At 46.2% G+C, this 24,219-nt stretch overlaps 1 protein-coding gene and 25 non-coding genes across 26 annotated transcripts; 25 read left to right on the top strand and 1 right to left on the bottom strand.

Moving 5' to 3' along the window:
* Positions 1–5: 5 nt before the first annotated feature.
* LOC148682049 (5S ribosomal RNA) lies at positions 6–124 on the top strand. The gene has a single exon (XR_015943816.1). It is a non-coding gene; the product is annotated as a 5S ribosomal RNA (ribosomal RNA).
* A 58-nt stretch (positions 125–182) lies between these two features.
* On the top strand, positions 183–301 carry LOC148682048 (5S ribosomal RNA). Its single transcript, XR_015943815.1, has one exon. It is a non-coding gene; the product is annotated as a 5S ribosomal RNA (ribosomal RNA).
* A 58-nt stretch (positions 302–359) lies between these two features.
* On the top strand, positions 360–478 carry LOC148682047 (5S ribosomal RNA). The gene has a single exon (XR_015943814.1). It is a non-coding gene; the product is annotated as a 5S ribosomal RNA (ribosomal RNA).
* A 58-nt stretch (positions 479–536) lies between these two features.
* LOC148682046 (5S ribosomal RNA) lies at positions 537–656 on the top strand. Its single transcript, XR_015943230.1, has one exon. It is a non-coding gene; the product is annotated as a 5S ribosomal RNA (ribosomal RNA).
* A 58-nt stretch (positions 657–714) lies between these two features.
* Positions 715–833, top strand: LOC148682045 (5S ribosomal RNA). Its single transcript, XR_015943813.1, has one exon. It is a non-coding gene; the product is annotated as a 5S ribosomal RNA (ribosomal RNA).
* Positions 834–891: 58 nt separating this feature from the next.
* On the top strand, positions 892–1,010 carry LOC148682044 (5S ribosomal RNA). The gene has a single exon (XR_015943812.1). It is a non-coding gene; the product is annotated as a 5S ribosomal RNA (ribosomal RNA).
* A 58-nt stretch (positions 1,011–1,068) lies between these two features.
* Positions 1,069–1,187, top strand: LOC148682043 (5S ribosomal RNA). The gene has a single exon (XR_015943811.1). It is a non-coding gene; the product is annotated as a 5S ribosomal RNA (ribosomal RNA).
* A 58-nt stretch (positions 1,188–1,245) lies between these two features.
* Positions 1,246–1,364, top strand: LOC148682042 (5S ribosomal RNA). Its single transcript, XR_015943810.1, has one exon. It is a non-coding gene; the product is annotated as a 5S ribosomal RNA (ribosomal RNA).
* A 58-nt stretch (positions 1,365–1,422) lies between these two features.
* Positions 1,423–1,541, top strand: LOC148682041 (5S ribosomal RNA). The gene has a single exon (XR_015943809.1). It is a non-coding gene; the product is annotated as a 5S ribosomal RNA (ribosomal RNA).
* Positions 1,542–1,599: 58 nt separating this feature from the next.
* On the top strand, positions 1,600–1,718 carry LOC148682040 (5S ribosomal RNA). The gene has a single exon (XR_015943808.1). It is a non-coding gene; the product is annotated as a 5S ribosomal RNA (ribosomal RNA).
* Positions 1,719–1,776: 58 nt separating this feature from the next.
* Positions 1,777–1,895, top strand: LOC148682039 (5S ribosomal RNA). The gene has a single exon (XR_015943807.1). It is a non-coding gene; the product is annotated as a 5S ribosomal RNA (ribosomal RNA).
* A 59-nt stretch (positions 1,896–1,954) lies between these two features.
* LOC148682038 (5S ribosomal RNA) lies at positions 1,955–2,073 on the top strand. The gene has a single exon (XR_015943806.1). It is a non-coding gene; the product is annotated as a 5S ribosomal RNA (ribosomal RNA).
* A 58-nt stretch (positions 2,074–2,131) lies between these two features.
* On the top strand, positions 2,132–2,250 carry LOC148682037 (5S ribosomal RNA). The gene has a single exon (XR_015943805.1). It is a non-coding gene; the product is annotated as a 5S ribosomal RNA (ribosomal RNA).
* Positions 2,251–2,308: 58 nt separating this feature from the next.
* Positions 2,309–2,427, top strand: LOC148682036 (5S ribosomal RNA). Its single transcript, XR_015943804.1, has one exon. It is a non-coding gene; the product is annotated as a 5S ribosomal RNA (ribosomal RNA).
* A 58-nt stretch (positions 2,428–2,485) lies between these two features.
* LOC148682035 (5S ribosomal RNA) lies at positions 2,486–2,604 on the top strand. The gene has a single exon (XR_015943803.1). It is a non-coding gene; the product is annotated as a 5S ribosomal RNA (ribosomal RNA).
* Positions 2,605–2,662: 58 nt separating this feature from the next.
* Positions 2,663–2,781, top strand: LOC148682034 (5S ribosomal RNA). The gene has a single exon (XR_015943802.1). It is a non-coding gene; the product is annotated as a 5S ribosomal RNA (ribosomal RNA).
* Positions 2,782–2,839: 58 nt separating this feature from the next.
* Positions 2,840–2,958, top strand: LOC148682033 (5S ribosomal RNA). Its single transcript, XR_015943801.1, has one exon. It is a non-coding gene; the product is annotated as a 5S ribosomal RNA (ribosomal RNA).
* A 58-nt stretch (positions 2,959–3,016) lies between these two features.
* On the top strand, positions 3,017–3,135 carry LOC148682032 (5S ribosomal RNA). The gene has a single exon (XR_015943800.1). It is a non-coding gene; the product is annotated as a 5S ribosomal RNA (ribosomal RNA).
* A 58-nt stretch (positions 3,136–3,193) lies between these two features.
* Positions 3,194–3,312, top strand: LOC148682031 (5S ribosomal RNA). Its single transcript, XR_015943799.1, has one exon. It is a non-coding gene; the product is annotated as a 5S ribosomal RNA (ribosomal RNA).
* A 58-nt stretch (positions 3,313–3,370) lies between these two features.
* On the top strand, positions 3,371–3,489 carry LOC148682030 (5S ribosomal RNA). Its single transcript, XR_015943798.1, has one exon. It is a non-coding gene; the product is annotated as a 5S ribosomal RNA (ribosomal RNA).
* A 58-nt stretch (positions 3,490–3,547) lies between these two features.
* LOC148682029 (5S ribosomal RNA) lies at positions 3,548–3,666 on the top strand. The gene has a single exon (XR_015943797.1). It is a non-coding gene; the product is annotated as a 5S ribosomal RNA (ribosomal RNA).
* Positions 3,667–3,724: 58 nt separating this feature from the next.
* LOC148682028 (5S ribosomal RNA) lies at positions 3,725–3,843 on the top strand. Its single transcript, XR_015943796.1, has one exon. It is a non-coding gene; the product is annotated as a 5S ribosomal RNA (ribosomal RNA).
* Positions 3,844–3,901: 58 nt separating this feature from the next.
* LOC148682027 (5S ribosomal RNA) lies at positions 3,902–4,020 on the top strand. Its single transcript, XR_015943795.1, has one exon. It is a non-coding gene; the product is annotated as a 5S ribosomal RNA (ribosomal RNA).
* A 58-nt stretch (positions 4,021–4,078) lies between these two features.
* LOC148682026 (5S ribosomal RNA) lies at positions 4,079–4,197 on the top strand. Its single transcript, XR_015943794.1, has one exon. It is a non-coding gene; the product is annotated as a 5S ribosomal RNA (ribosomal RNA).
* A 3,277-nt stretch (positions 4,198–7,474) lies between these two features.
* Positions 7,475–22,772, top strand: LOC147845031 (uncharacterized). The gene is given in 5 exon segments (XM_087248992.2): positions 7,475–7,615; positions 20,781–20,975; positions 21,300–21,376; positions 21,939–22,705; positions 22,708–22,772. Coding segments are annotated over 5 exon segments (1,245 nt in total).
* On the bottom strand, positions 19,448–19,536 carry trnar-ucu (transfer RNA arginine (anticodon UCU)). The gene is given in 2 exon segments: positions 19,448–19,483; positions 19,500–19,536. It is a non-coding gene; the product is annotated as a tRNA-Arg (tRNA).
* Positions 22,773–24,219: the final 1,447 nt, after the last annotated feature.

The following is a 24,219-nucleotide window of genomic DNA, read 5'->3' as shown; positions in this document are numbered from 1 at the left end:
CTTTCGCTTACGGCCATACCACCCTGGAAATGCCCGATCTCATCTGAACTCGGAAGTAAAGCAGGGTCGGGCCTGGTTAGTACTTGGATGGGAGACCGCCTGGGAATACCAGGTGCTGTAAGCTTTTCGAAGTGCTTCATTTGGCAGCTGATTTAAATAGCCAACGCTTGACAGCCTCTTTCGCTTACGGCCATACCACCCTGGAAATGCCCGATCTCATCTGAACTCGGAAGTAAAGCAGGGTCGGGCCTGGTTAGTACTTGGATGGGAGACCGCCTGGGAATACCAGGTGCTGTAAGCTTTTCGAAGTGCTTCATTTGGCAGCTGATTTAAATAGCCAACGCTTGACAGCCTCTTTCGCTTACGGCCATACCACCCTGGAAATGCCCGATCTCATCTGAACTCGGAAGTAAAGCAGGGTCGGGCCTGGTTAGTACTTGGATGGGAGACCGCCTGGGAATACCAGGTGCTGTAAGCTTTTCGAAGTGCTTCATTTGGCAGCTGATTTAAATAGCCAACGCTTGACAGCCTCTTTCGCTTACGGCCAATACCACCCTGGAAATGCCCGATCTCATCTGAACTCGGAAGTAAAGCAGGGTCGGGCCTGGTTAGTACTTGGATGGGAGACCGCCTGGGAATACCAGGTGCTGTAAGCTTTTCGAAGTGCTTCATTTGGCAGCTGATTTAAATAGCCAACGCTTGACAGCCTCTTTCGCTTACGGCCATACCACCCTGGAAATGCCCGATCTCATCTGAACTCGGAAGTAAAGCAGGGTCGGGCCTGGTTAGTACTTGGATGGGAGACCGCCTGGGAATACCAGGTGCTGTAAGCTTTTCCAAGTGCTTCATTTGGCAGCTGATTTAAATAGCCAACGCTTGACAGCCTCTTTCGCTTACGGCCATACCACCCTGGAAATGCCCGATCTCATCTGAACTCGGAAGTAAAGCAGGGTCGGGCCTGGTTAGTACTTGGATGGGAGACCGCCTGGGAATACCAGGTGCTGTAAGCTTTTCGAAGTGCTTCATTTGGCAGCTGATTTAAATAGCCAACGCTTGACAGCCTCTTTCGCTTACGGCCATACCACCCTGGAAATGCCCGATCTCATCTGAACTCGGAAGTAAAGCAGGGTCGGGCCTGGTTAGTACTTGGATGGGAGACCGCCTGGGAATACCAGGTGCTGTAAGCTTTTCGAAGTGCTTCATTTGGCAGCTGATTTAAATAGCCAACGCTTGACAGCCTCTTTCGCTTACGGCCATACCACCCTGGAAATGCCCGATCTCATCTGAACTCGGAAGTAAAGCAGGGTCGGGCCTGGTTAGTACTTGGATGGGAGACCGCCTGGGAATACCAGGTGCTGTAAGCTTTTCGAAGTGCTTCATTTGGCAGCTGATTTAAATAGCCAACGCTTGACAGCCTCTTTCGCTTACGGCCATACCACCCTGGAAATGCCCGATCTCATCTGAACTCGGAAGTAAAGCAGGGTCGGGCCTGGTTAGTACTTGGATGGGAGACCGCCTGGGAATACCAGGTGCTGTAAGCTTTTCGAAGTGCTTCATTTGGCAGCTGATTTAAATAGCCAACGCTTGACAGCCTCTTTCGCTTACGGCCATACCACCCTGGAAATGCCCGATCTCATCTGAACTCGGAAGTAAAGCAGGGTCGGGCCTGGTTAGTACTTGGATGGGAGACCGCCTGGGAATACCAGGTGCTGTAAGCTTTTCGAAGTGCTTCATTTGGCAGCTGATTTAAATAGCCAACGCTTGACAGCCTCTTTCGCTTACGGCCATACCACCCTGGAAATGCCCGATCTCATCTGAACTCGGAAGTAAAGCAGGGTCGGGCCTGGTTAGTACTTGGATGGGAGACCGCCTGGGAATACCAGGTGCTGTAAGCTTTTCCAAGTGCTTCATTTGGCAGCTGATTTTAAATAGCCAACGCTTGACAGCCTCTTTCGCTTACGGCCATACCACCCTGGAAATGCCCGATCTCATCTGAACTCGGAAGTAAAGCAGGGTCGGGCCTGGTTAGTACTTGGATGGGAGACCGCCTGGGAATACCAGGTGCTGTAAGCTTTTCGAAGTGCTTCATTTGGCAGCTGATTTAAATAGCCAACGCTTGACAGCCTCTTTCGCTTACGGCCATACCACCCTGGAAATGCCCGATCTCATCTGAACTCGGAAGTAAAGCAGGGTCGGGCCTGGTTAGTACTTGGATGGGAGACCGCCTGGGAATACCAGGTGCTGTAAGCTTTTCCAAGTGCTTCATTTGGCAGCTGATTTAAATAGCCAACGCTTGACAGCCTCTTTCGCTTACGGCCATACCACCCTGGAAATGCCCGATCTCATCTGAACTCGGAAGTAAAGCAGGGTCGGGCCTGGTTAGTACTTGGATGGGAGACCGCCTGGGAATACCAGGTGCTGTAAGCTTTTCGAAGTGCTTCATTTGGCAGCTGATTTAAATAGCCAACGCTTGACAGCCTCTTTCGCTTACGGCCATACCACCCTGGAAATGCCCGATCTCATCTGAACTCGGAAGTAAAGCAGGGTCGGGCCTGGTTAGTACTTGGATGGGAGACCGCCTGGGAATACCAGGTGCTGTAAGCTTTTCGAAGTGCTTCATTTGGCAGCTGATTTAAATAGCCAACGCTTGACAGCCTCTTTCGCTTACGGCCATACCACCCTGGAAATGCCCGATCTCATCTGAACTCGGAAGTAAAGCAGGGTCGGGCCTGGTTAGTACTTGGATGGGAGACCGCCTGGGAATACCAGGTGCTGTAAGCTTTTCGAAGTGCTTCATTTGGCAGCTGATTTAAATAGCCAACGCTTGACAGCCTCTTTCGCTTACGGCCATACCACCCTGGAAATGCCCGATCTCATCTGAACTCGGAAGTAAAGCAGGGTCGGGCCTGGTTAGTACTTGGATGGGAGACCGCCTGGGAATACCAGGTGCTGTAAGCTTTTCGAAGTGCTTCATTTGGCAGCTGATTTAAATAGCCAACGCTTGACAGCCTCTTTCGCTTACGGCCATACCACCCTGGAAATGCCCGATCTCATCTGAACTCGGAAGTAAAGCAGGGTCGGGCCTGGTTAGTACTTGGATGGGAGACCGCCTGGGAATACCAGGTGCTGTAAGCTTTTCGAAGTGCTTCATTTGGCAGCTGATTTAAATAGCCAACGCTTGACAGCCTCTTTCGCTTACGGCCATACCACCCTGGAAATGCCCGATCTCATCTGAACTCGGAAGTAAAGCAGGGTCGGGCCTGGTTAGTACTTGGATGGGAGACCGCCTGGGAATACCAGGTGCTGTAAGCTTTTCCAAGTGCTTCATTTGGCAGCTGATTTAAATAGCCAACGCTTGACAGCCTCTTTCGCTTACGGCCATACCACCCTGGAAATGCCCGATCTCATCTGAACTCGGAAGTAAAGCAGGGTCGGGCCTGGTTAGTACTTGGATGGGAGACCGCCTGGGAATACCAGGTGCTGTAAGCTTTTCGAAGTGCTTCATTTGGCAGCTGATTTAAATAGCCAACGCTTGACAGCCTCTTTCGCTTACGGCCATACCACCCTGGAAATGCCCGATCTCATCTGAACTCGGAAGTAAAGCAGGGTCGGGCCTGGTTAGTACTTGGATGGGAGACCGCCTGGGAATACCAGGTGCTGTAAGCTTTTCCAAGTGCTTCATTTGGCAGCTGATTTAAATAGCCAACGCTTGACAGCCTCTTTCGCTTACGGCCATACCACCCTGGAAATGCCCGATCTCATCTGAACTCGGAAGTAAAGCAGGGTCGGGCCTGGTTAGTACTTGGATGGGAGACCGCCTGGGAATACCAGGTGCTGTAAGCTTTTCGAAGTGCTTCATTTGGCAGCTGATTTAAATAGCCAACGCTTGACAGCCTCTTTCGCTTACGGCCATACCACCCTGGAAATGCCCGATCTCATCTGAACTCGGAAGTAAAGCAGGGTCGGGCCTGGTTAGTACTTGGATGGGAGACCGCCTGGGAATACCAGGTGCTGTAAGCTTTTCGAAGTGCTTCATTTGGCAGCTGATTTAAATAGCCAACGCTTGACAGCCTCTTTCGCTTACGGCCATACCACCCTGGAAATGCCCGATCTCATCTGAACTCGGAAGTAAAGCAGGGTCGGGCCTGGTTAGTACTTGGATGGGAGACCGCCTGGGAATACCAGGTGCTGTAAGCTTTTCGAAGTGCTTCATTTGGCAGCTGATTTAAATAGCCAACGCTTGACAGCCTCTTTCGCTTACGGCCATACCACCCTGGAAATGAACTTCCCCGTGTCACAGCTTCGCTGCCATTATTTTTTCTCGCCTTCAAGGGCATTGTTTCTGTCGGTGCTGTGTCGATGCCAGCTGAGCTGCGCTCGGTCCCTGGTGCTGCGCCTGTTTTAAATAGCTGTCTTAAGCTGTTGGTGTGCCACAAAAAAAAAAAAAAAAAAAAAAAAAAAAAAAAAAAAGTCAGTTTCCACCGGGGGTCTTATTATTCACCTAGAAGGGCAGGGATTTTTCTTCCAGCAGTCTGGTGTCAGCGGCTGGCTACCAGGCTGGCCTTGGAGATCAGTCTGCCTTCTTTCACCTGCTTGGTTCTCACCTCGTGCACCACAATGTGCCAGCATATTCTGTGAAAGAGAGCTTAAAATCTGCTGTGTACCAAGCTCGGATTCCCACTGGCTCGTTGAGAAAAAAGAAGTTCTCTAGATCCACTTAGCCTTTCCATATACCCTAGGAACGCCTTGATCAATCCTAAAAACTTTCTATTCAGGGACCATAGAAAGCGTATTGACTCAATGTATCTCAATGTGGTATGGAAACAGCTCAAACCAGGACCGCAAAGCACTTCAAAGAGTTGTGCGATTAGCTGAGCGCATCTCAATGTCTGCTCTCCCCTCCTAGCAGGACATCCATCTCAAATGCTGTAAAAATAGAACTGTTAAAATCTGTAAGGACTTAAATCACCCTGGTAATTACCTATCCACTTTGCTTCCATCTGGTAAGCTTTTCCGTAGCTTGATGGCAAAAACTGAGAGACTTAGGAGGAGCTTCTTTCCCCAGGCCATCAGGCTTCTAAATTCTAACCCGGTGTTATACATCACTTGACTCTACGTATATATCACTGTATTAGTCATATCTATAAGCTACCTCATATTGCTGCTATTCTTATTACTTTGTATATTTTTATCATTATTTTTTGCACATATTTTTCTTATTATTATTTAATTTTTGTTTATCTATACTTGCACTGTCTCTGGAGCGGACCTGACCTTCATTCACTGCTGGTCATACTTTGTATTATTATTTATGTGACAAATAAAACTCTTGACTTGACTTGATTCTCCTCAGTTTGGATGAGACGTTTTGCAGACGGCCAGTGAACTCGCTTTCCAGTTTATAACCCTCAATCTCTTCCAAGAGCAGGTCTGCAGAAATGGGACGAAAGTCTAAAGTCTGCCCTGATGATATACCCCCACCAGCCCAACAGAAAAGTGCCATAACTATACTCAACTCAGGGCGGGAACATGGTCCGGGTAGGAGTACTTTTGTGAGACGTAGGCTTCCAGAGGTCTGGGGGGTGTAGGATCTTTGGCCACCCCTTGCCTGGGGGCCGGGTCGGGGAAGTGGTGCCGGCTGAGCAGGAGACTACCTTCTCCTCCTCTTCCCCCCCCACCAGCTTGCTGAGATCTTTGAGCTGGGACTGGATGCACTCTGTAGTAAGCATGCAGCAAGGTTCAGCACACAGACGCTTGGCTTCTGGGCCAACTGGTTCCCAATCATCGTCTTCCGACCACGGTAACCGAGACACCACAGGAACCGCCCATTAATTCGATTGCAACCACGCAACTACTCCTGAGCAACAACTCCTGAGTCACTTTTCGATGCTTTGCTCTTCCCATGGCCTCTTTCCGGCCAGAGACAGAGAGCTCTGTGTGCTGCTTCAGGTGTCTGTCTAGACGGGCCGGTGTTCTGCAACAGCTGGGCACCCGGCACAGCATCTTACGTGTGTCCTTATTGCCAGCGCTGAGCGAGAGCAAAAGCCTCTTCTCTTCCGAGTTTGTCACCTTGTCAACCGCTAACAGGTGCGACAAGAGCCGGCTGTAGACTGAAGCAGAGTGTACATTCAGCCATGACCATCCAAGATCAATGCTGCAGGGAAAGACTTACACACTGAGGGGAATGGTTTAAAAGGAGGCGGCAGAGGCATCCACTTCCGAGTCATGACGCTGGTGACACTTCTTAAAGGGGAAAACATCCACCCCTGAACCAGGGGTATAAACCGATACCTTCAAGATCCCCTTGGTCCAATGCATGGATAAGCTGTAACTACTTTTGGGGGATTTCCCCATTTCTCTTTCAAAGGAACCATGTGTGTCCAAGGAACAACGCACCGTTTGGGCAGCTTTACTGCGCCAGCCGTTGGAGCTTTTACACAGCCTTTTTCTTTCTCTTTCCCACAAAGGGATGGTATGAGCCCCATCGAACACGCACTATTTTGGCAGCTTTAATGTGCCAGCCATGGGAGCTTTTGCACAGCTTTTTTTCCTTCTCTTTCCCACAAAGGGATGGTATGAGCCCTATCGAACACGCACCGTTTTGGGCAGCTTTACTGCACCAGCCGCTGAAGCTTGAGCACTGCTTTTCCTTTTTCAAAGGGTTTAGTAGAACCCCACCAAACACACACACCTTTTTGGGCAGCTTTACTGCGCCAGCCATGGGAGCTTTTGCACGGCTTTTCCCTTTTTCAAAAAGAATCGTAGAACCTGATCGAACATGCACTTTTTCAGGACATTTAGTGGGCGTCATTGTGCCTACCAGTCATTAGACCAGCCATCTTCCAACTGGACCATGATAGCTCGCTAGAAAGACCAACAATCCCACAAACTGGCCTAGTCGTTCCAGACGCTTGCTAGAAAGACCCACCACCCTGCAAACTCACTGAACTAGCTCTCACTTGACCAAAGCTTGCCCGGGGACCCACACCCTTCCCAGGGAGCCAGGGTCCACGTTAGGGGGCTGGAACCACTGAGCTCAATATCCCACAAATCACACCCCTTCTGCCTAGGGACCCACACCCTTTCTGGGGCCATCGCCAGCCCCACAGGGTTCTCTTGATTGACACCTGTTCTCCAGCAGTGCCCAAGCACCCCACTTTTAAGCCCGGGAATATGGACTTAGAGAAAAAGCATGTGCTAGTTGTTCTGTTGGTGACCCACCTGGCTCTGGGGCACCACCCTCTCCACCACCTTAATATACTGTGGTTCAGACAGCAGGGGTGCACCAGCCTTTCCAAGTTCCACTACCTATGGCAGTGCTCAAATTTTGAGGTGGCTGGGGTGCACCAATGATGCGTAGTTCTAGCAACAGATGATATAGGAGTTCTGTGTTAACCTTGCTCGGTTGGCAGGGTTCGAACGTGTTTGCTGGGGCAGCTAGTCTACGTACAGACCCCTTGGTTCTTTCCCAACCATGCCGGGATGCACGACCAAATGCTCGCCAGAAACGGATGCAACTGCTCGGGCAGATGGCTTGGCCATAGACCCCTGCTTCTTTCCCATTGAGCCAGGATGCGCAACCAAAGGCTCGCGGGAAACAGATGCACCTGCTTGGGCAGATCAGCCTGGTTATAGCTCCCCTGGTTCTTTCCTATTTTGCCAGAACGCACAGCCAAAGGCTAGCAGGAAACAGACACAGCTGCTCAGGCAGACGGCTTGGTCATTGATCCCCTGCTTTTTTGCCATTGAGCCAGGACCCACGGCTGACAGCTTGCAAGAAACAGACACACTTACTCGGGCAGACCAGCCTGCCCTTAGACCACCTGCTTTTTTCCCTTGTGCCAGGACGCGCGGTCAAAGGCTAGCGGGAAATGGATGCACCTGCTCGGTCAGACCAGCCTGGCCTTAGAGCCCCTGCTTTTTTCCCAATCGTGCCAAGAGGTGCGGCCGAAGGCTCACGGGAAATGGACACACCTGTTCAGGCAGACCAGCCTGGCCTTAGAACCCCCTGGTTTGTTTAACCGCACAACTATCACCAAACAAAGTCCACAATTTCACGCCGTCCCCAAAATCCTGATGGCAGGTCAGAGGCATTTGGCATCAGGCACGTACTTCCAGGCGCAGGACATCTTGACAGGTTGGTCAGGAAAGATTGTTTCCCACCGGCAGTGGTGGAAAGAGTACTGAGAAAGCATACTTAAGTAAAAGTACCATTACTTGCATAAAAAAATATAGTGAGAGTAGAGTAAATGTACCTGTTGTAAATATTACTCAAAGTAGGAGTAAAAAGTAGCCCTTTTAAAAGTACTCATGAGTAGTGAATACTGAGTATTATGCTGTTATAAGTTGATACATTTACATGTAATTTGTTGATGTGTGTAAGCCTAACATTCTGTAGAAAAGCAAACGCATAAAACTTGTCTTCGATGTTCATCGTGCTCTGAATGAGCGTTATAACTGTAGTGTAGCGTGTAACTGCTTCATTCTGGAGGGTTAAAAAAAAAAACAGACTCGTCTCTGGGAGTCGATTCTTGTCTTCAAGTCAATTCCAGCACAATGTCCATTGAGGAATAGATACGTTGGAATATTTTGGAGTTGACACTCTAATCCCTAAGCAACGGCACTCAATCTGGCTGTCAACAAAGCTGCTCATGCGGCTGCTTTCGCCAATTTCAGGTAAGTTTAGTCCTTAAATAAAAGTACTTGAATATTACATACAGCTGTTCCCGACTCTTTTCTTACTGGTAATTGACATTTGTGTTGAATATTTATTTTATAGTGATGGTTAGAGTGTGTAAAAACTCTGTTAGCGCCTTGGCATAGTAATGGGCTTTTGTTTATAAAACTTTTAGCTTTTAATGACAATGTTTTGTTATCAATGTTTATTAGGAGGTCGTGTAGTAAATAGCCTAAAATATCTACTGTACTGTCAAACACGAATTGAAACCCCTTGTGGAAAAACAGCTTAAACCTGCCAACCAGTTTAGACAATTTTAAGCTGTGTTTTTCAGCAGGAACATTAGTACATACTTTCACTGTAACGTCAAACTAATACAGCTTTTAAAAAGTACTTTGTGATTTCAGGACTGACACAATTACCCTCACAACAGAATAGAAGAGATTTCTAAAAACCTGATGGGAACTAGCTGATCACAGAGATGGAGGAAACATGGGTAATACAAGAAAACTTATTAAACAAAAATGTTTGATTAGTGTGTTAAGGCGCATTGTTGGTGCGTTGCTATTTTGAGTAAAAAAAGTTTTAAAAATTCGTAAAAAAATTCAATTTGGTATACGACATGCATTTTTTCTGTTTGGAATAGAACACTCATTTGAGGGATGGTGGGTCTCTAGCACGACAAAGTCAGTTTGAGGGGGATGGTGGGTCTCTAGCATGACAAAGTCAGTTTGAGGGGATGGTGGGTCACTAGCACGACAAAGTCAGTTTGAGGGGGATGGTGGGTCTTTATGGATGCGATCACCGGGGAAGTTGGTTAGACCCAGGCCCAAGCCCACCATGACCTTCCCGAATAGAGACCACCTTTCTCAGCATGTCCCCCGCCTGGAAATGCATGCGCAACGCTGGGGTTCTCTGACCTGCCGTTAGGTTTTCGGTGAAGGTGAAAAAAACGGGACTTAAAATAATTTTGGCTTTAGCTGTTAAACGAAACAGGGGTCTAAGGGCAGGCCAGCAGCCCCCAGAGGCGCACCCGGGCAAGGCAGGTGCGCGCTATGACCCTTGTGCAGGCAAGGAACCAGGGTCCAAAGGTATCAAACGCTGCCAGGTAGGAGTGCCCGAGCCCGGGCAAGGCAGGTGCGTGCTATGACCCTTGTGCAGGCAAGGAACCAGGGGCAAAAGGCATCAAACGTAGCCCCAGGTAGGAGTACCCGAGCCTGGGCAAGGCAGGTGCGCACTATGACCCTGGTGCAGGCAAAGAACCAGGGCCAAAAGGCATCAAACGTAGCCCCAGGTAGGAGTGCCTAAGCCTGGGCAAGGCAGGTGCGTGCTATGACCCTGGTGCAGGCGAGGAACCAGGGTCCAAAGGCATCAAACGCAGCCCCAGGTCGGAGTGCCCGAGCCCAGGCAAGACAGGTGCGTGCTGTGTGGCCCCTGTAGGGTTACCAGTGGCACCGTTTATGCATATGGCTTAAGCTCCGGCGGGAACTCGTTCTGTCTGTGGAACGGCAGGTGGAAACAATGCGCTTTTCGGTGGAGTTAATGAAACCCAGGCCCCAGCTCACCAAGCCATTGCTGAAATGAGCTTTCCCGGCATGTCCCGCGCCTGAAGATGCATGTGCAATGCTGAGTTTCTCTGACCTGCCGCTCTGTTTTCGGTGAAGGTGAAAAAAACGAGACTTGGAATAATTTTGGCTTTACCGGTTGAACAAACCAGGGGTCTAAGGGCAGGCCAGCAGCCCCAGGAGGCGTGTCCGTACCCGGGCAAGGCAGGTGCGCACGCGTCACGGAGTCAGGAGCCCATTGCTGAGCTGTCAAGCCGCGCACGAGCGCGACCGTTTCCCCTCAGGCTAGCCCGTGCGCGTTCTGGCGCCAAAGCCGGTTGGGTCACCAGCAGCACATCTGTCTTGCCCATGCTCTATGGGAAAGTCAGTGTCCCCGCTGGCGATCAGGAGTCAAATCTAGAGGGTCTTTGGGGACCGGCGCTTGCTCCCGGAGAGTGGGGGGTCCCTGGGCAGAGCGTGTGACATGGGGCCTTGGAGGCCAGTGGCTCCAGCATTGGTCACCAGCGGCACCATTTATGCATCTGGAGTGAGAAAGTTCCAAAAGAGAAAACGTGCCAGCAGGTGCTCACAGGGGGCGTTGATTAGACCCAGGCCCAAGCCCACCAAGTCATGTCCGACAAGAGACCACCCTTCCCGGGTTACCAGTGGGGATGTCCCGCGCCTGGAGATATTTGCCCGATGCCAAAATTCTCTAACCTGCCGTCAGGTTTTCAGGGAACGTGAGAAATCCCGGACTTAGTTTCTGACAGTCTTGCTGCTGAACCCCTCTGATACTAAGCGATAGGAGCTCGTGTGACGCCCCAGGGGTTAGGCCCCCACCCCGGCCCCCAAGCACCAATGGGTCAGCCTCTATGGGTGTGGTTGTTTCCTCCCTGTCCAGGGCATGCTTTCAGGGAGGTGTGGGGGCGTCCCTCCGCACACAACTTCCCCCCCTTCCCGCCTCTATCCGTGGGTGAGGACTCAGATGGCCCGTCTGGCTTTGACCCAGAGCATGTCTGCCGCTCAGCCCGCCAGCTCGCCCCCCTGGACACCCCCCTCCCCCTTGAGTCGTAACAAGAGAGGCATTGAACCAAATGGATCTCGTAGGCATCGGTTTCCACCCCGCGGGGGGGGGGGTGTCTTTCCCCTTTAAGAGAAAGATCCATGACGCAAAAGTGGACGCTGGCTCCGCCCTCATTTGAACCGCTGCACGTGGCGTGTGGGTCTCTTTCCCCTTCAGCCTTGGTCTTGCATGGTCATGTCCGAATGTGCGCTGTGCCTCAACGTCTACAGCCGCCTCTCGCCTCACCTTACAGCCCGTCCACAAGTTGACCAACTCGGATGAGAAGGGGCTATTACTCGTGCTGGTCGCGTGGACATGCGGAGGACCCCATGCCCGGCTGTCGCAGAATGCCAGCCCGCCTAGACAGGCACTTGAAGCGGCATGCAGAGTTCTCGGCCTCGGGCTGGATAGAGGCTATGGTAAGAGCCAATTGTCAGAAAGTGGCTTGGAATTTGCAATGGCTGCTGTCCACCCAGCCGGCGGTTCCCGTCATGTCTCAGCTAGCATCGTCCTCCGAGGAGGAGCGGGACTCGGACGGCCTAGAGGCTAACTGTCCTTTCGCCAACCCCGGCTGCAGGCGTGCTACAAAGCACATACAGGCCCAGCTCACAGACCTCGGCAAGCAAGTGGACAAGATGAGGTCTACCCTGGTCCAATTCACGCACCTCTACCGGGAGTTGAGGAGGGGGGAAGAGAGGAGGAGGAAGAGGAGAACCAGGTCGCCTCCTGCACCATCGACACTAGGCCCCCAGGCGAGGAGCGGCCGGAGGTCCGACGCCCCCCGAGCCTTTGGAAGCCTTGAACCCGCAAGCCTACCCATTCGCGGACCACGTCCTCACACTGAGTTAAGTATTTTTATAGCACTTTGCTGTTGGGCTGGTGGGGTTATGTCGTCATTTCTGCTGACTCTTGGTTGTCCCCTTTCTGCAGACCTGCTTTTGGGGGAATTTGAAGGCTTCCAACTGGGCAGCGAGCCTACCGCCCGCCTACGGAACAACGTCACTTCCAAGCTGGGCAGGATCAAGACTTTTTTGGGATACATGGCAAAAGGCACCGCGGAGCCAGAGTACTTCCTTTTTCTCAATCAGCCAGCCCGAATCCGAGCTTGGCCTGCCCTGCTGGGCCGCACGCGGATGACCGAGCCAATGAGACAGCACTATCTAAAAAACCAAGCCCAGTTTCTAGACTACCTCTCAGAAACCCCGCCGGCCTCCTGCCGCCTCTCCAGCATGGCCCTGGTACTGATTCGCAGGGAGGTCAGAGCTCTCATTTGCGGCAAAGGCCGGCATTTCATCTTGTACAAGGTCAGAACCAAGCAGGCGAAGGAAAGCAGACTAATCTCTAAGGCCAGCCTGGTACGCTGTCCCCAGACCGCTGGAAGGAACATCCCTGCCCTCCTAAGTAAGTGATCTATCCGCCGGTCAGCATTTCCACCTTTTCATTTCTCCGTTTCTGCGCCAAGGCACCAGCAGCTCTTGGTTAAATCAGCCACGTCAGCCAGCCCCCCCTTCCCCCCCCAAATGGAATAAGAGGAGCGGGCTGACGTGGCTGGTTTAACTGGGTTACCAAAAGAGCTGCTGGTGACCTGGAGCAGAAATTGGTGTTCTTATTTCCCCTTTGCTTTAGGCCACCAACAGCTTTTGGTTAAACCAGCCACGTCAGTCTGAAGGGAGGGCAGACTGACGTGGCTGGTTTAGCTGGGTGAACCAAGAGCTGCTGGTGACCCGGAGCAGAATATGATTATTCCCGCCCCCTCCCTTTGCTTTAGGGCTCCATCGGCTCTTGTTAAACCATAGTTAAACCATTGGTGGTCTAATTTGTCTAACCTTACTGCCTTCATCAGATAGCCTGGAGTCCAACCCAAACACTGTAGTATCAGGTTAACTACTGAGGTAGGAACCTTGTGTAGGTGTTTGTTGAAGGGGGAGCATTAAAGCCGTGGGTTTAATAGACATACTGTGTGGTCCTTCTGATGTGCCTCCTAGAAAGGTTATAGTGTACATATTAACCACTTAACATTGTGTCAGAAGCAAAAACGTAATATTAACGGATGTCGAACAAATAAGAGACAACACAGTACGCAGGCTATTTGTTTCTCTCTGCCGTTTACTGAAAGCTCGGGGCTAATGCTAGCGAGCTCACGGACTGCAAAATGAATCAGTTTCAAGTTTCTCCACCAGAGAAGTTTATATTTAAAGCAGAAGACTTGACTAAATGTATTATACGCTTTAACAGATTCCGCATCACATCTGGATTGGAGACGCAAGCGGATAAAAATCAAGTAAATGCACTAATTTAAACAATGGGGGAGGAGGCGGTGGATATATTGTTTTCCCTGCACCTCAGCCCAGTGGAAGCGAGTGCGTACGACACAGTTAAGACAAAGTTGGATGCTCACTTTGTAACACGCAGAAATGTGATCTTTGAGAGGGCAAAGTTTAACCTGAGGCAGCAAGAAACGGGTGAGTCGCCCAACAGCTTTCACACAGTGCTGCACTGCCTAGCGGAACACACCGGATACGGGGCTTTGCATGACGAAATAGTGAGAGACAGACTTGTGGTGGGTTTGAGAGATAAACGCTTGTCAGAACAGCTAAAACTCGATCCTGAACTGACTTTAGAGAAAGCAATTACCAGAGCTAGACAAAGCGAGCAGGTGAAGAAGCAACAAGAAATGCTAAAAATTAACTTTAAAGCTGATATCTCTAATGCTCAGCTTGACAGCATGCACACAAGACAGCGAAACAGGGCACGCGCTAAACAACTCAAGCCACAATACAAACACACAGAACAAAAACAACAGAAGGAAAGACAGGCACAATGCAGCAGATGTGGTGACTCAAGATGGCATAGCCAACAACAATGTCCAGCCAAAGATGTAATATGCAATAACTGCAGGAAAAAAGGACGTTACGCCAGGGTGTGTAAAACCAAAAGAATGTGTGAAATGCATGTAGCTACAGTGATTGAGGACACTGGTGAGAAAGTTGCATTTTTGGGTTCACTGTCAGCAGATGCTAATGACAGCCCATGGATGACAGACATGCATGTGGAGAATCTAAATGCACGCTTTAAAATTGACACTGGCGCAGACGTCACCCCTATATCAGAAATGCTGTATAACCAGGGCCAATTCAGTAGGCTGGAGAGGTCAACAAGGGTTCTGCTGGGACCAGGAGGGTCTCGTCTGAATGTGAAGGGCAAGTTCACCGCAACTCCCTGAAAAAAACAGTAAAAGTACTAAGGGGGAAATTTACGTTGTGGAGGGGCTGTGTACACCACTGCTAGGTGGGCTCGCTGCGGTGGCACTGCACTCAATGATAAGTGTGAGTTTTCTAAGAGCAGGATAAAGTTCCTGGGGCAGGTTACAGAGGCATCAGGTGTCAGCACTGATCCTGACAAAGTGAGCGCTTTAAAACCCATGCCAGCGCCAAGTAATGTTAGCGAGGTAAGGCGCTTCCAGGGAATGACAAACCACCTGGGGAAATTCCTGCCTCACTTAGCGGTGAGAACACGACCACTCAGAGACCTGCTGAGGAAGTCCAGTATGTGGGCCTGGGGGCCTCAAGAACAGCAGGACTTCGATAATATCAAAGATAAACTGACGACACCCCCAGGGCTTGCGTTGTATGATCCTTATGCTAAAACACTCGTCTCCGCTGACTCTTCCCGTTCCTCTCCAGCGGCAAACAGACACAGAGTGGAAACCTGTGGTGTATACCTGGAGAGCCCTCAGCAGCACTGACCAGCGATACGCCCAGATTGAGAAGGAGACACTAGCATCAACATGGGCCTGTGAGAGGTTCGCAGAGTTCCTTGTTGGGAAGAGTTTCTACATTGAAACGAACCACAAGCCCCTGATTTCTACTAGGCTCAAAAAGATTAGATGAACTTCCCCCACACATACAGCGCCTGCGCATGCGACTACTGCGGTTTGCCTACACCATATCGCATGTGGCTGGCAAGGACATCGCAACTGCAGATGTGCTGTCCCGAGCTCCTGTCAGTCATACTGCAGAAGGATTGCAGGAGGAGGAAATCAACCTCTCTGTTGACTCTGTGGTAGCGAGCCTCCCAGCTACAGAAAAGAGGCTAAGAGAAATTCAGAGACACCAGGACAATGACTCTACACTCCATCACTTGAAGAAATTCTGTGTCGAAGGATGGCCAGATAATTTTTCTATTCTATTTCTATTCTAGCCATTTCTGCCATTCAAAGGTGAGCTCATAATCCAAGATGGTCTACTATTGTACGGCAGCAGAATAGTCATCCCAGTGTCACTCAGGGCTGACATCCTGTCCAAGTTGCATGAGGGCCATCTGGGAATAACAAAATGCTGAGAGCGGGCTAAGCATTCTGTATGGTGGCCAGGGCTCAGCAGAGAGCTGACCAACATGATAGAGAAATGTGATGTGTGCAGCCATGAAAGAGTCAATTTCAAAGAAAAGATGATGTCTACTGAATTTCGGTCTAGACCATGGTCTACTGTAGGAGCGGATTTATTCCAGATAACAAACAATACCTAGTCATCGTGGACTATTTCTCCAGATATTTTGAAGTAGCCAAACTGACGTCTTCTACATCTGAAGCTGTGATTGATCACATCAAGTCTATCTTCGCTCGTCATGTCAAACATGAAGTGGTCCTCTCAGACAATGGCCCACAGTTTGCATCTGAGATCTTTAGACAGTTCACAAGGGGTTTTAGTCATGTGACATCCAGCCCCCATTTCCCACAGAGCAACGGGGAGGCAGAGCGTGCTGTGAGGACAATCAAATGTCTCCTCAAGAAATCCGGCGACCCTTATCTCGCTCTGATGGCATATCGTGCCGCTCCCCTGGCGAATAGGTACAGTTCCACTGAACTTCTGATAGGGAGGAAAATAAGAATGACAGTTCCTGTCATTTCGTCCAAGCTCAACCCAGGGTGTGTAGACCTGGATAACCTGGAAAGGACAGAGAGGAGATACAGACAAAAACTGTGACAGTATTATAACCATAGACATAGAGCACGAAACATGCTGCACCTTCAGCCTGGTGATCATGTGTGGGTCAAAGATACAGTGGAAAGAGGCACGGTGGTGTCTACTGCCAGCACACCGAGGTCATACATCATTGAGACACCTGGGGGCACTATACGAAGGAACAGATACCATCTTTCACCGACCCCTGTGGCTCCAGGAGAACCTCCTAACTTAACTGAGCCAGCACCTGAGAGCATAGTTCTTAATGACACACACACTCCTGTCACACCCGGAGCACAGAGTGCAGCCAGTCAGCAGTCTCCTGTGTGTGAAAGAAGTTTCCCAGCCCGAATAAGGAATCCTCCTTCTTTCTTTAAAAGACTTTGTTCGCTCCTAGGAATGGAATTCGAGTGAAGGGTTGTCGCCTCCAATTTATGTTGTTGACAGTGTTAACTAAAGCACATGTTCATGGTACTCTTAGCTAAATTGGAAAAAAATAAGAGCCATAAATGCGATTACAGGTGTTACTGATGTTGATTGTCATTTAGTTATGTTAGGAGTTATAACTTAAGTAAAATTAATCGGAAGAGCCTCCTGTTAAAGTTTAGAAACACTCTAAAGGTTATTTCTGTTTTTTGCATCTGCACATAGTTTATCCTTTGCTTTGAAAGGGCGATGTAGTATCAGGTAAACTACTGAGGTAGGAACCTTGTGTAGGTTTTTTTGAAGGGGGGAGCATTAAAGCTGTGGGTTCAATAGACATACTGTGTGGTCCTTCTGTTGTGCCTCCTAGAAAGGTTATAGTGTACATATTAATGACTTAACAGACACTAGTGAGGATTTTTTTTTTTTGGGTGTACACATTTAAACAGCTTATAGGAAGAGGAGTTTGAGCTCAAACTCCCTCTCATTGGAGCCCAAGTGGCTCTGCAGCGAGCAGTGTCTCAATCTGTTTGCTAACTGTTAACACACATTATTGCATTTAATGACTTTACATTGTTGAGCACTGAGCTATGTTTTAGTGAACTGAACATTGTATCAGTTGATGAAATAAAGTGATTTTCTGTAAGTTTAAGCATTTCTATAAAACTTCAGCATTTGTAACCGAAAAATCCTGGCCACCACACTGCAAATTGTAGATAGTAGATTTACCTACCTTGAAGTTAAAATTAACACTCCCTCAGAGTTAATATGGAAACCACTATAAAAGTGTTAAAAATAACACTTTTGAAAGTGTTAACATTATCAACACCAAGAGAGTGTTAATTAGAGAGTGTTAATTAGCAAACTCTTATTAATATAGATATATAGATTAATAATAATATATTATTAATCTTATTAATAATAATTAATAATATATAGATATAAAATATCTGTTAAATTTCTGAAAAAAATTCTGTAAATATGGAAGTTTTTTAGAACTGTATAAATGTACAGTCATTAAATGCAATAATGTTTTCATGTGTGATTGCAACTAGAAAACAGATTTTGACTGCATTAGTAACTACAGTTACCTTTAAAAAAAAAAAAAAGATGCAGCATAACATCAAACACTCACAGTTCATCTTGGACTTGAACACAGACGCTACTGTCCTTCACAATGGTGACACAAAAACCGTTTAGCTATTTTTCTTTTTCCTTTTTTGATTTTACGAAAAAATACCGGCAGCTGTGGTTGCCAGTAATTTACTGTTTTAAACATTTTAAATTCATAAATTCAGTTTACAGAATATTTTTGTTAAAAACAAATTCCACAGTCTTGTTATTTTTATATTTTTTTATTAACTACCTTGGAGTTAAAATGAACACTCTCTCAGTGTTTATATGGGAACCACTATAAAAGTGTTAAAAAAACACCTTTGAAAGTGTTAAATTTTTTAACACTCAGAGTGTTAATTAGCAAACTCTTATTGTGTAAAATATCTGTAAAATGTATGTTAAAATACTGGCAGCAGTGGTTGCCAGTAATCTGATGTTTTCAACATTATACATTGGTAAATTCAGTTTCCAGAATATTTCTGTTAAAAATACATTCCACAGTTTGTATTTTTCATCGAACACATTTAACTCCTTCAATCCCAGAGCAAAATCCTCACTAGTGTTGTCACTACAGAGGGTTGAACAATCAGAGAGTGATGAAGTTAATGAGACAATTAAGTGTCTAATTAAAGAAGGATTGAGAATTATTGATGAACAACTGTCAACAGCAGAATCACTGAAGGAAAGAAAAACACAAACTACAGCCAAAACCAAAATAAATTCAACTGAGAAAATAAACAGTAAATAAAATAATAATGGAAAAAAATTAAACAAATTACACAATAAAAAAAAAATCTTTAAAACAACTCATCACATTAAACAACTCATCATGGAGCTTCACTTATTACTGATCTTTGACTTTATTTTTAAAAAAAACCAATACACAACAAACACCAGCATGTCAGGATGAAAATGCTGACAAGATGGATGTGGTCTTTTAGAGTCTGGATGATCATGTCTCAAACCTGAGCGGTAACCTGGCCTCTGTTCAAAATCAAAGCAAAAAATGCGTGAATTTATTTTTATTTAATCTATCCTTAATCATGTGTTAAGTGTTTTTTGGAACCTCCAGTTTCATTACATCCAAACCCAGAGTCAGCTCGGAAAATGGAAATCAGGACAAACATATGCTCTCGGCCATTGAAAGAGTTTCAGATCAGAAAGCCACTCTCCCATAATCTGAGGGAAAGGTGCAGTTTGGATTTGAACCTAGCACCTGCTGTTCCCAAGACAGGTGCTCTGGCCAACTCAGTCTTAACACTAATAGAAAAAAAACCTCTGGATATGATACTTCCAAACGCAGTTTCATCTAAGACAGTGGGGGGGAAGCAAAATTTACTATGCTTTCTACTCAGTTACTTTGCACATGCATAAAGAGGCACTTGTACAACAAATCCAAAAGGCTTGATCTCAACAAGAGGTGGCAGTTACTTTTCCCCAAAACCACAGGTCATTCCTCAAGCCCACTAGGCCCTACACTGTTTTCTAATCTCCCTTATTTAAAACACCTCAATTAAGTCATCGGCTTTGTTTTAGAGTACCCCTAGTATCTGAGCCTGCACTGCGATATGAAAGAAAGAAGCAAAACGGGATGGACAGATGCCTAAAATGTTGGAAACGCACCACACCTTAAGTCAGTGAAGAAAAGGAGCCAAGCTTGCGACTCTGGTGGGACTCGAACCCACAACCTTTGAATGACTCAGCTCACAGCCTAGAAGTCCAATGCGCTATCCATTGCGCCACAGAGCCTGAGTGCTCTGCTGCCTCTAGCACTGTTGCACAGAAAGCACTTTTTAGAACTCTCTGGCCCATGAAAGAACAGCTAACTGCAGACAAAGCACTGCTGGGATTCGAACCCAGGATCTCCTGTTTACTAGACAGGCACTTTGACAAACTAAGCCACAGCGCCAAACAACCTTGACAGAGGCTAATTGTTTAATTCGAAAAAAAATAAATAAATAACAACGGTAGCACTGCATGTGTGAATGTCAGGACTTGAAATATTAAAGTCCAATACGCTACTTGCACGCCTACTTCCGCGTTCTTTTCAATAGGGCTCACTCAGTTCCGGTTTAGCAATGGCTATGTTCTACACCCGCTGTCTCCAGGACCTCCCACGGATTAACGTTACTGATGTGCATCGCATTTGCAGAACTACAACAGCTCCATCCAGCAAGCTGGAAAAAGGCTTTAAACTATACGCAGCCTCGTATATACACGGTTACGAAGGTAAGCAACATTTAATGTTAATCAATTTCATTGCTAACGTTAATTGTTGGCTAACTGTAAACAAACAGGAATGCATTAATTGTTTTCATCATGTGTTTGTGTTATTGTTATCAGTTTCAAATAAAGACAGGGTGTCAGGGGAAGTCTGCGTTAGAGCCTTGTGCTATAGATCAATGAGGAAAAATAAGGCACCACACAATTAAATAGTATGCTAGTAACATAGGGTTCACCGTTCTCCAAAACCAGTTCAGGTGTTATAGCGGTGAAGTTGTTTTTATAATCGCACATTCGTTCATTAAGAAGTCTCTATATTGTTTACCATTTTACTTTGAATATTCGATCGGAATTAGCATACAAGTGTGACTTGAAAACATTAACACTGTTTATTTGACTGTGAACAATGTTGTACTTTGATTTTTGCTTCTAATATGATTTAGCTATTTAAAGCTTGCATATAATACTTTTATAAAATTATATTATTAAGAGGAAAATTCAAATGTGCAAATATACAACCAACTTTACCACTATTCAGGTGTTCAAGTGTGTTCAAATGTTCAAATGCCTTCATTTGTGTTCCGAATTGTTCATGTGTGTTCCGATGTGTTCATTTTCTTGAAGTATTACAAATAACAAGGAGGTTTTGCAGAAGAATCAGAATGTTGTCAGTCTGAATTTGGCTTCCATATTTAAGAAACCTAAATGGTTTTAGTACGCAAGTATTACATAAACCCAGAGCAGCCAAAGTGTTATCTGTGTTATTTTAGGTTGGACTCAAGGATGCTTCACCTGTGGTGCTCACACACAGCAAGTGTTCATGTGTGGCAGGCACTGCTTTGTGCAATCATACGGTTGCCTTGCTGTTTCAAACTGCTCATTATTCCCAGCTTAATTTATCTGTTGTACCCCCTGTGCTTAGCTACACTGAAAGAGAACAATCCTGGCATAAACCACGAACAATGGTAATTTAAACTTAGAAATGTAGGCTTATTTGTTAGACAGTATAATCACAATATGTGACATTGTTTGTGAAGTTTACTCTAAAATCTCAATGTACTTTTGAGATTAGAAGCTTTAAAGTTTAGTTTCAACCATTTATTTCACCATGATTTCAATATTTGACATGACCTTATTCTGTTCATATTAAAGATATCATGGTTAAATTTTCTAAGAATGTAGTTTATGTTTTGCTGGTTAATTTGATGTAGAAACTGAATTATTTTAAAAGTACATTTTACATTTGTAGTTTAACATTTGTTATATGATTATTTACATTTGTTTGTCAGGGTGTGAAACCAGGCCCGATCAATGCCACGGTCATCACAAAACCTGTAGCAAGCCGTTCTGCACAAGGTGGAGTGAGGTGAAGTTCAGCAACCACATTTTTTTTTCATTGGTACAAGGATGCTGAGATCAAAGATATTTTGTTACATTTCTGTGGCGAGGGGGCGTGGCCGAGAGCCGTGGGAACGTGGTGAGGCCACCGCGTAAGTGGCTACACCTGCGGTGCGCACCTGCCTCGGATCCCACGGAAGAAGCTCTGGACCATAAAAGGAGGACCGATGGCAGAGGAAGGCGAGAGAGGACCGGGCCCGGGCATATTGTTTTACTTTTGCTTTCAGTTTGACGGCAGTCTCCGTGAGGAGCTGCCGTCCGTTTGTTTTGGTTTAGACGGCAGTCTCCGTGAGGAGCTGCTGTCATTGTTATTAATAAATATTTTAAAACTGCGTCGGTTCTCCGCCTCCTTCTTCTCGGCGGCCAAAGGGCCGTAAACTTCATTACAATTTCATTGCAAGGCTTTATGCTGTTAAAGCATTTAAAATAATACATATAAAATGTAAAAAAAAAAAAAAACTGAAATAGCAATTAAAGCAATGAGAAATGTAATGTTACCAACAATAATTAACCTAAATATTTCCACACAGAAGTGGACTCTACAGAGGGATGGTGGGCCCTTTACCAGATTCATGCATGTTTAGAGTTGAGGAGGCATATGCAGAATTCAGCCCTGAGGACAAGCCACTTGTTACCACCATGAACATGTCACCTGACAAGCCACTTGTTGAAAGTGCATTTGGGTTGGTCCAGGAAGGAAGCTTATTGTCTTTCCAGCAGCCTGTCTTAACATCACGGTACATCACACTACACGATGCTCCATCAACTCCACCTTTGCCTCTTGAAGGAAATTATCTTGCTCCATCTACATGCATATTTGTTTGCACTGAGGAGGAGCTCTTTCACCTTCAAAGTCTAAACACACCACTAGATATGGCTCAGAAAATTGAAAAGGCAACACGCGAGCAAAGCTCTTGTCCTGACTGGCATCAGCTTCGCAGATCAAGAGTAACAGCTTCCAGGTTTCGGGAGATATGTCTAGTCAGAGGACTAAGCTCTGCAGAGTCCCTTGCAGAGCGAATCATCCGAGGAACCAGACAAACAGCAGAGATGAGAAGAGGTGCTGAAATGGAGTCAGATGTAACAGCGGAATACACCAAGTTGAAAAATGTCAAATTCTCACCCTGTAGTTTAATCATCCGACCTAATGCTCCATGGCTTGGTGCATCCCCTGATGGCATAGTTTTTGATCCCACCGACAATCCTCAATTTGGACTTGTTGAAGTTAAATGTCCTAATGTCAAAAACATTGTAGAATGCAAATATTTGCAAATGGACCATGGATTTCTCACCCTGAAAAAGAGCCATGCCTACTATTACCAAGTGCAGGAAAAACTACTGGTCTCCGGAATGCAGTGGTGTGATTTCATGGTGTGGGCCCAGGAGGATTGTTTTGTCCAGCGTATCTACAGTGACACTTCAGTGCACAAAGTTATCAGAGAGAAAGTGGATTATTTTTACTTTTACACATACATGCCAAAATACTTGTCAATGAAATAACTGTCAAAGAAATGAGAAATCTGTAAAACAGTACTCAAACATGTTATTAAATGTGTTTTATTTGTACAATGTCTGTTTTTGTGTTCAATTCCATTTTCTGATATGTACAATGTCAGTTTTATTTACAGTATATTCCACTTATCTTGCTGGTCATAACAGTTTCCTCTTAAAATAAACATAGATTGAGTTAACATGTATTGAGAATGGTGAAAAAACAGTAACAGTTAAAGTAAGAATTCCAGTAGTCAAAGTAAACGGTAATCTAAGATTTTTTTCATTTGATCCATGTCTTAACTAATGCCTTGTTTTGATAATTTGACAACAGACATGCAACTGAAAAAAGTTGATTGATGTTAACACTGTGGGAAAGTGTAATGACACCATCAAAAAGTTTGTTTTGTTTGATCCTCCTGATGACCCGTTCCACGTGCACACGCAATCTCGCTATTGCCTGCGTTTCTTTCACCTGATGTGCTGGCATCTGCTTTCCCCTGGACAGAAATGGTGGACAGTACACTTTGCATTTGACACAGTCACTAATCAGAAAGCCTTTATCAACCATAACTGCCATGTCTTCTGTCAGCATTTTTGTTATCCCACACTGTTTAAAGATCTCCCTGTCACTCACTGACCCAGCATAAAGCTGAGAGACTAATGTCACTGGACCATGAGGCGCTATTCCAATGAGGCCTTTCATTGTGCAGTGAGATTTGTAATTTGAATACATTTCACTTTGCAGTAATGGTGAGGATGGTGTTTGACATCTGATCTCAGTGCAGTCAATGATGACCTGTGTGTCTGGGAAATCAGAGAACTCTTCAGGAAGGTTAGATTTTACATCAGCTGCTGAAAGCCACACACACACTGATCCCAGCAGTGTATAGAGATAGTTTGTCCATGTCGCAATTGTTCTGCTCACTGTGGAAGGATGCATGTGGAAACTGTGCCAGGTCTTTCTCCTTCAATCCAACAGACAGGTAGACAAGGAAAAGAAAAAACTCATCAATTGGGAAGGTAAAACATGCATAAAGGTAAGTTTGTTTAAGAACATATTAAAGTCAGCTTTATACGCGTATATGGGTGTGTGTATGTATGTGTATATGTATATTTACAGTACATACATGTAAATAAATGTGTATGCATGTATATATTTATATGCAAGTGTGTGTTTAAGCGTGTGTGTGTGTGTGTATATATATATATATATATATATATATATATATATATATATATATATATATACATACACACACACATACATATACATGCATACACATACATAAGTATATACATGCATGTATATACATATAT

Source organism: Danio rerio, chromosome 4 (assembly GCF_052040795.2).
Source record: "Danio rerio strain M-AB ecotype USA chromosome 4, GRCz13ab, whole genome shotgun sequence".
NCBI classification, from domain to species: Eukaryota; Metazoa; Chordata; class Actinopteri; order Cypriniformes; family Danionidae; genus Danio; species Danio rerio.
The sequence above is the reverse complement of the archived record's forward strand: the minus strand, read 5'-3'. Positions and strand labels throughout refer to the sequence as shown.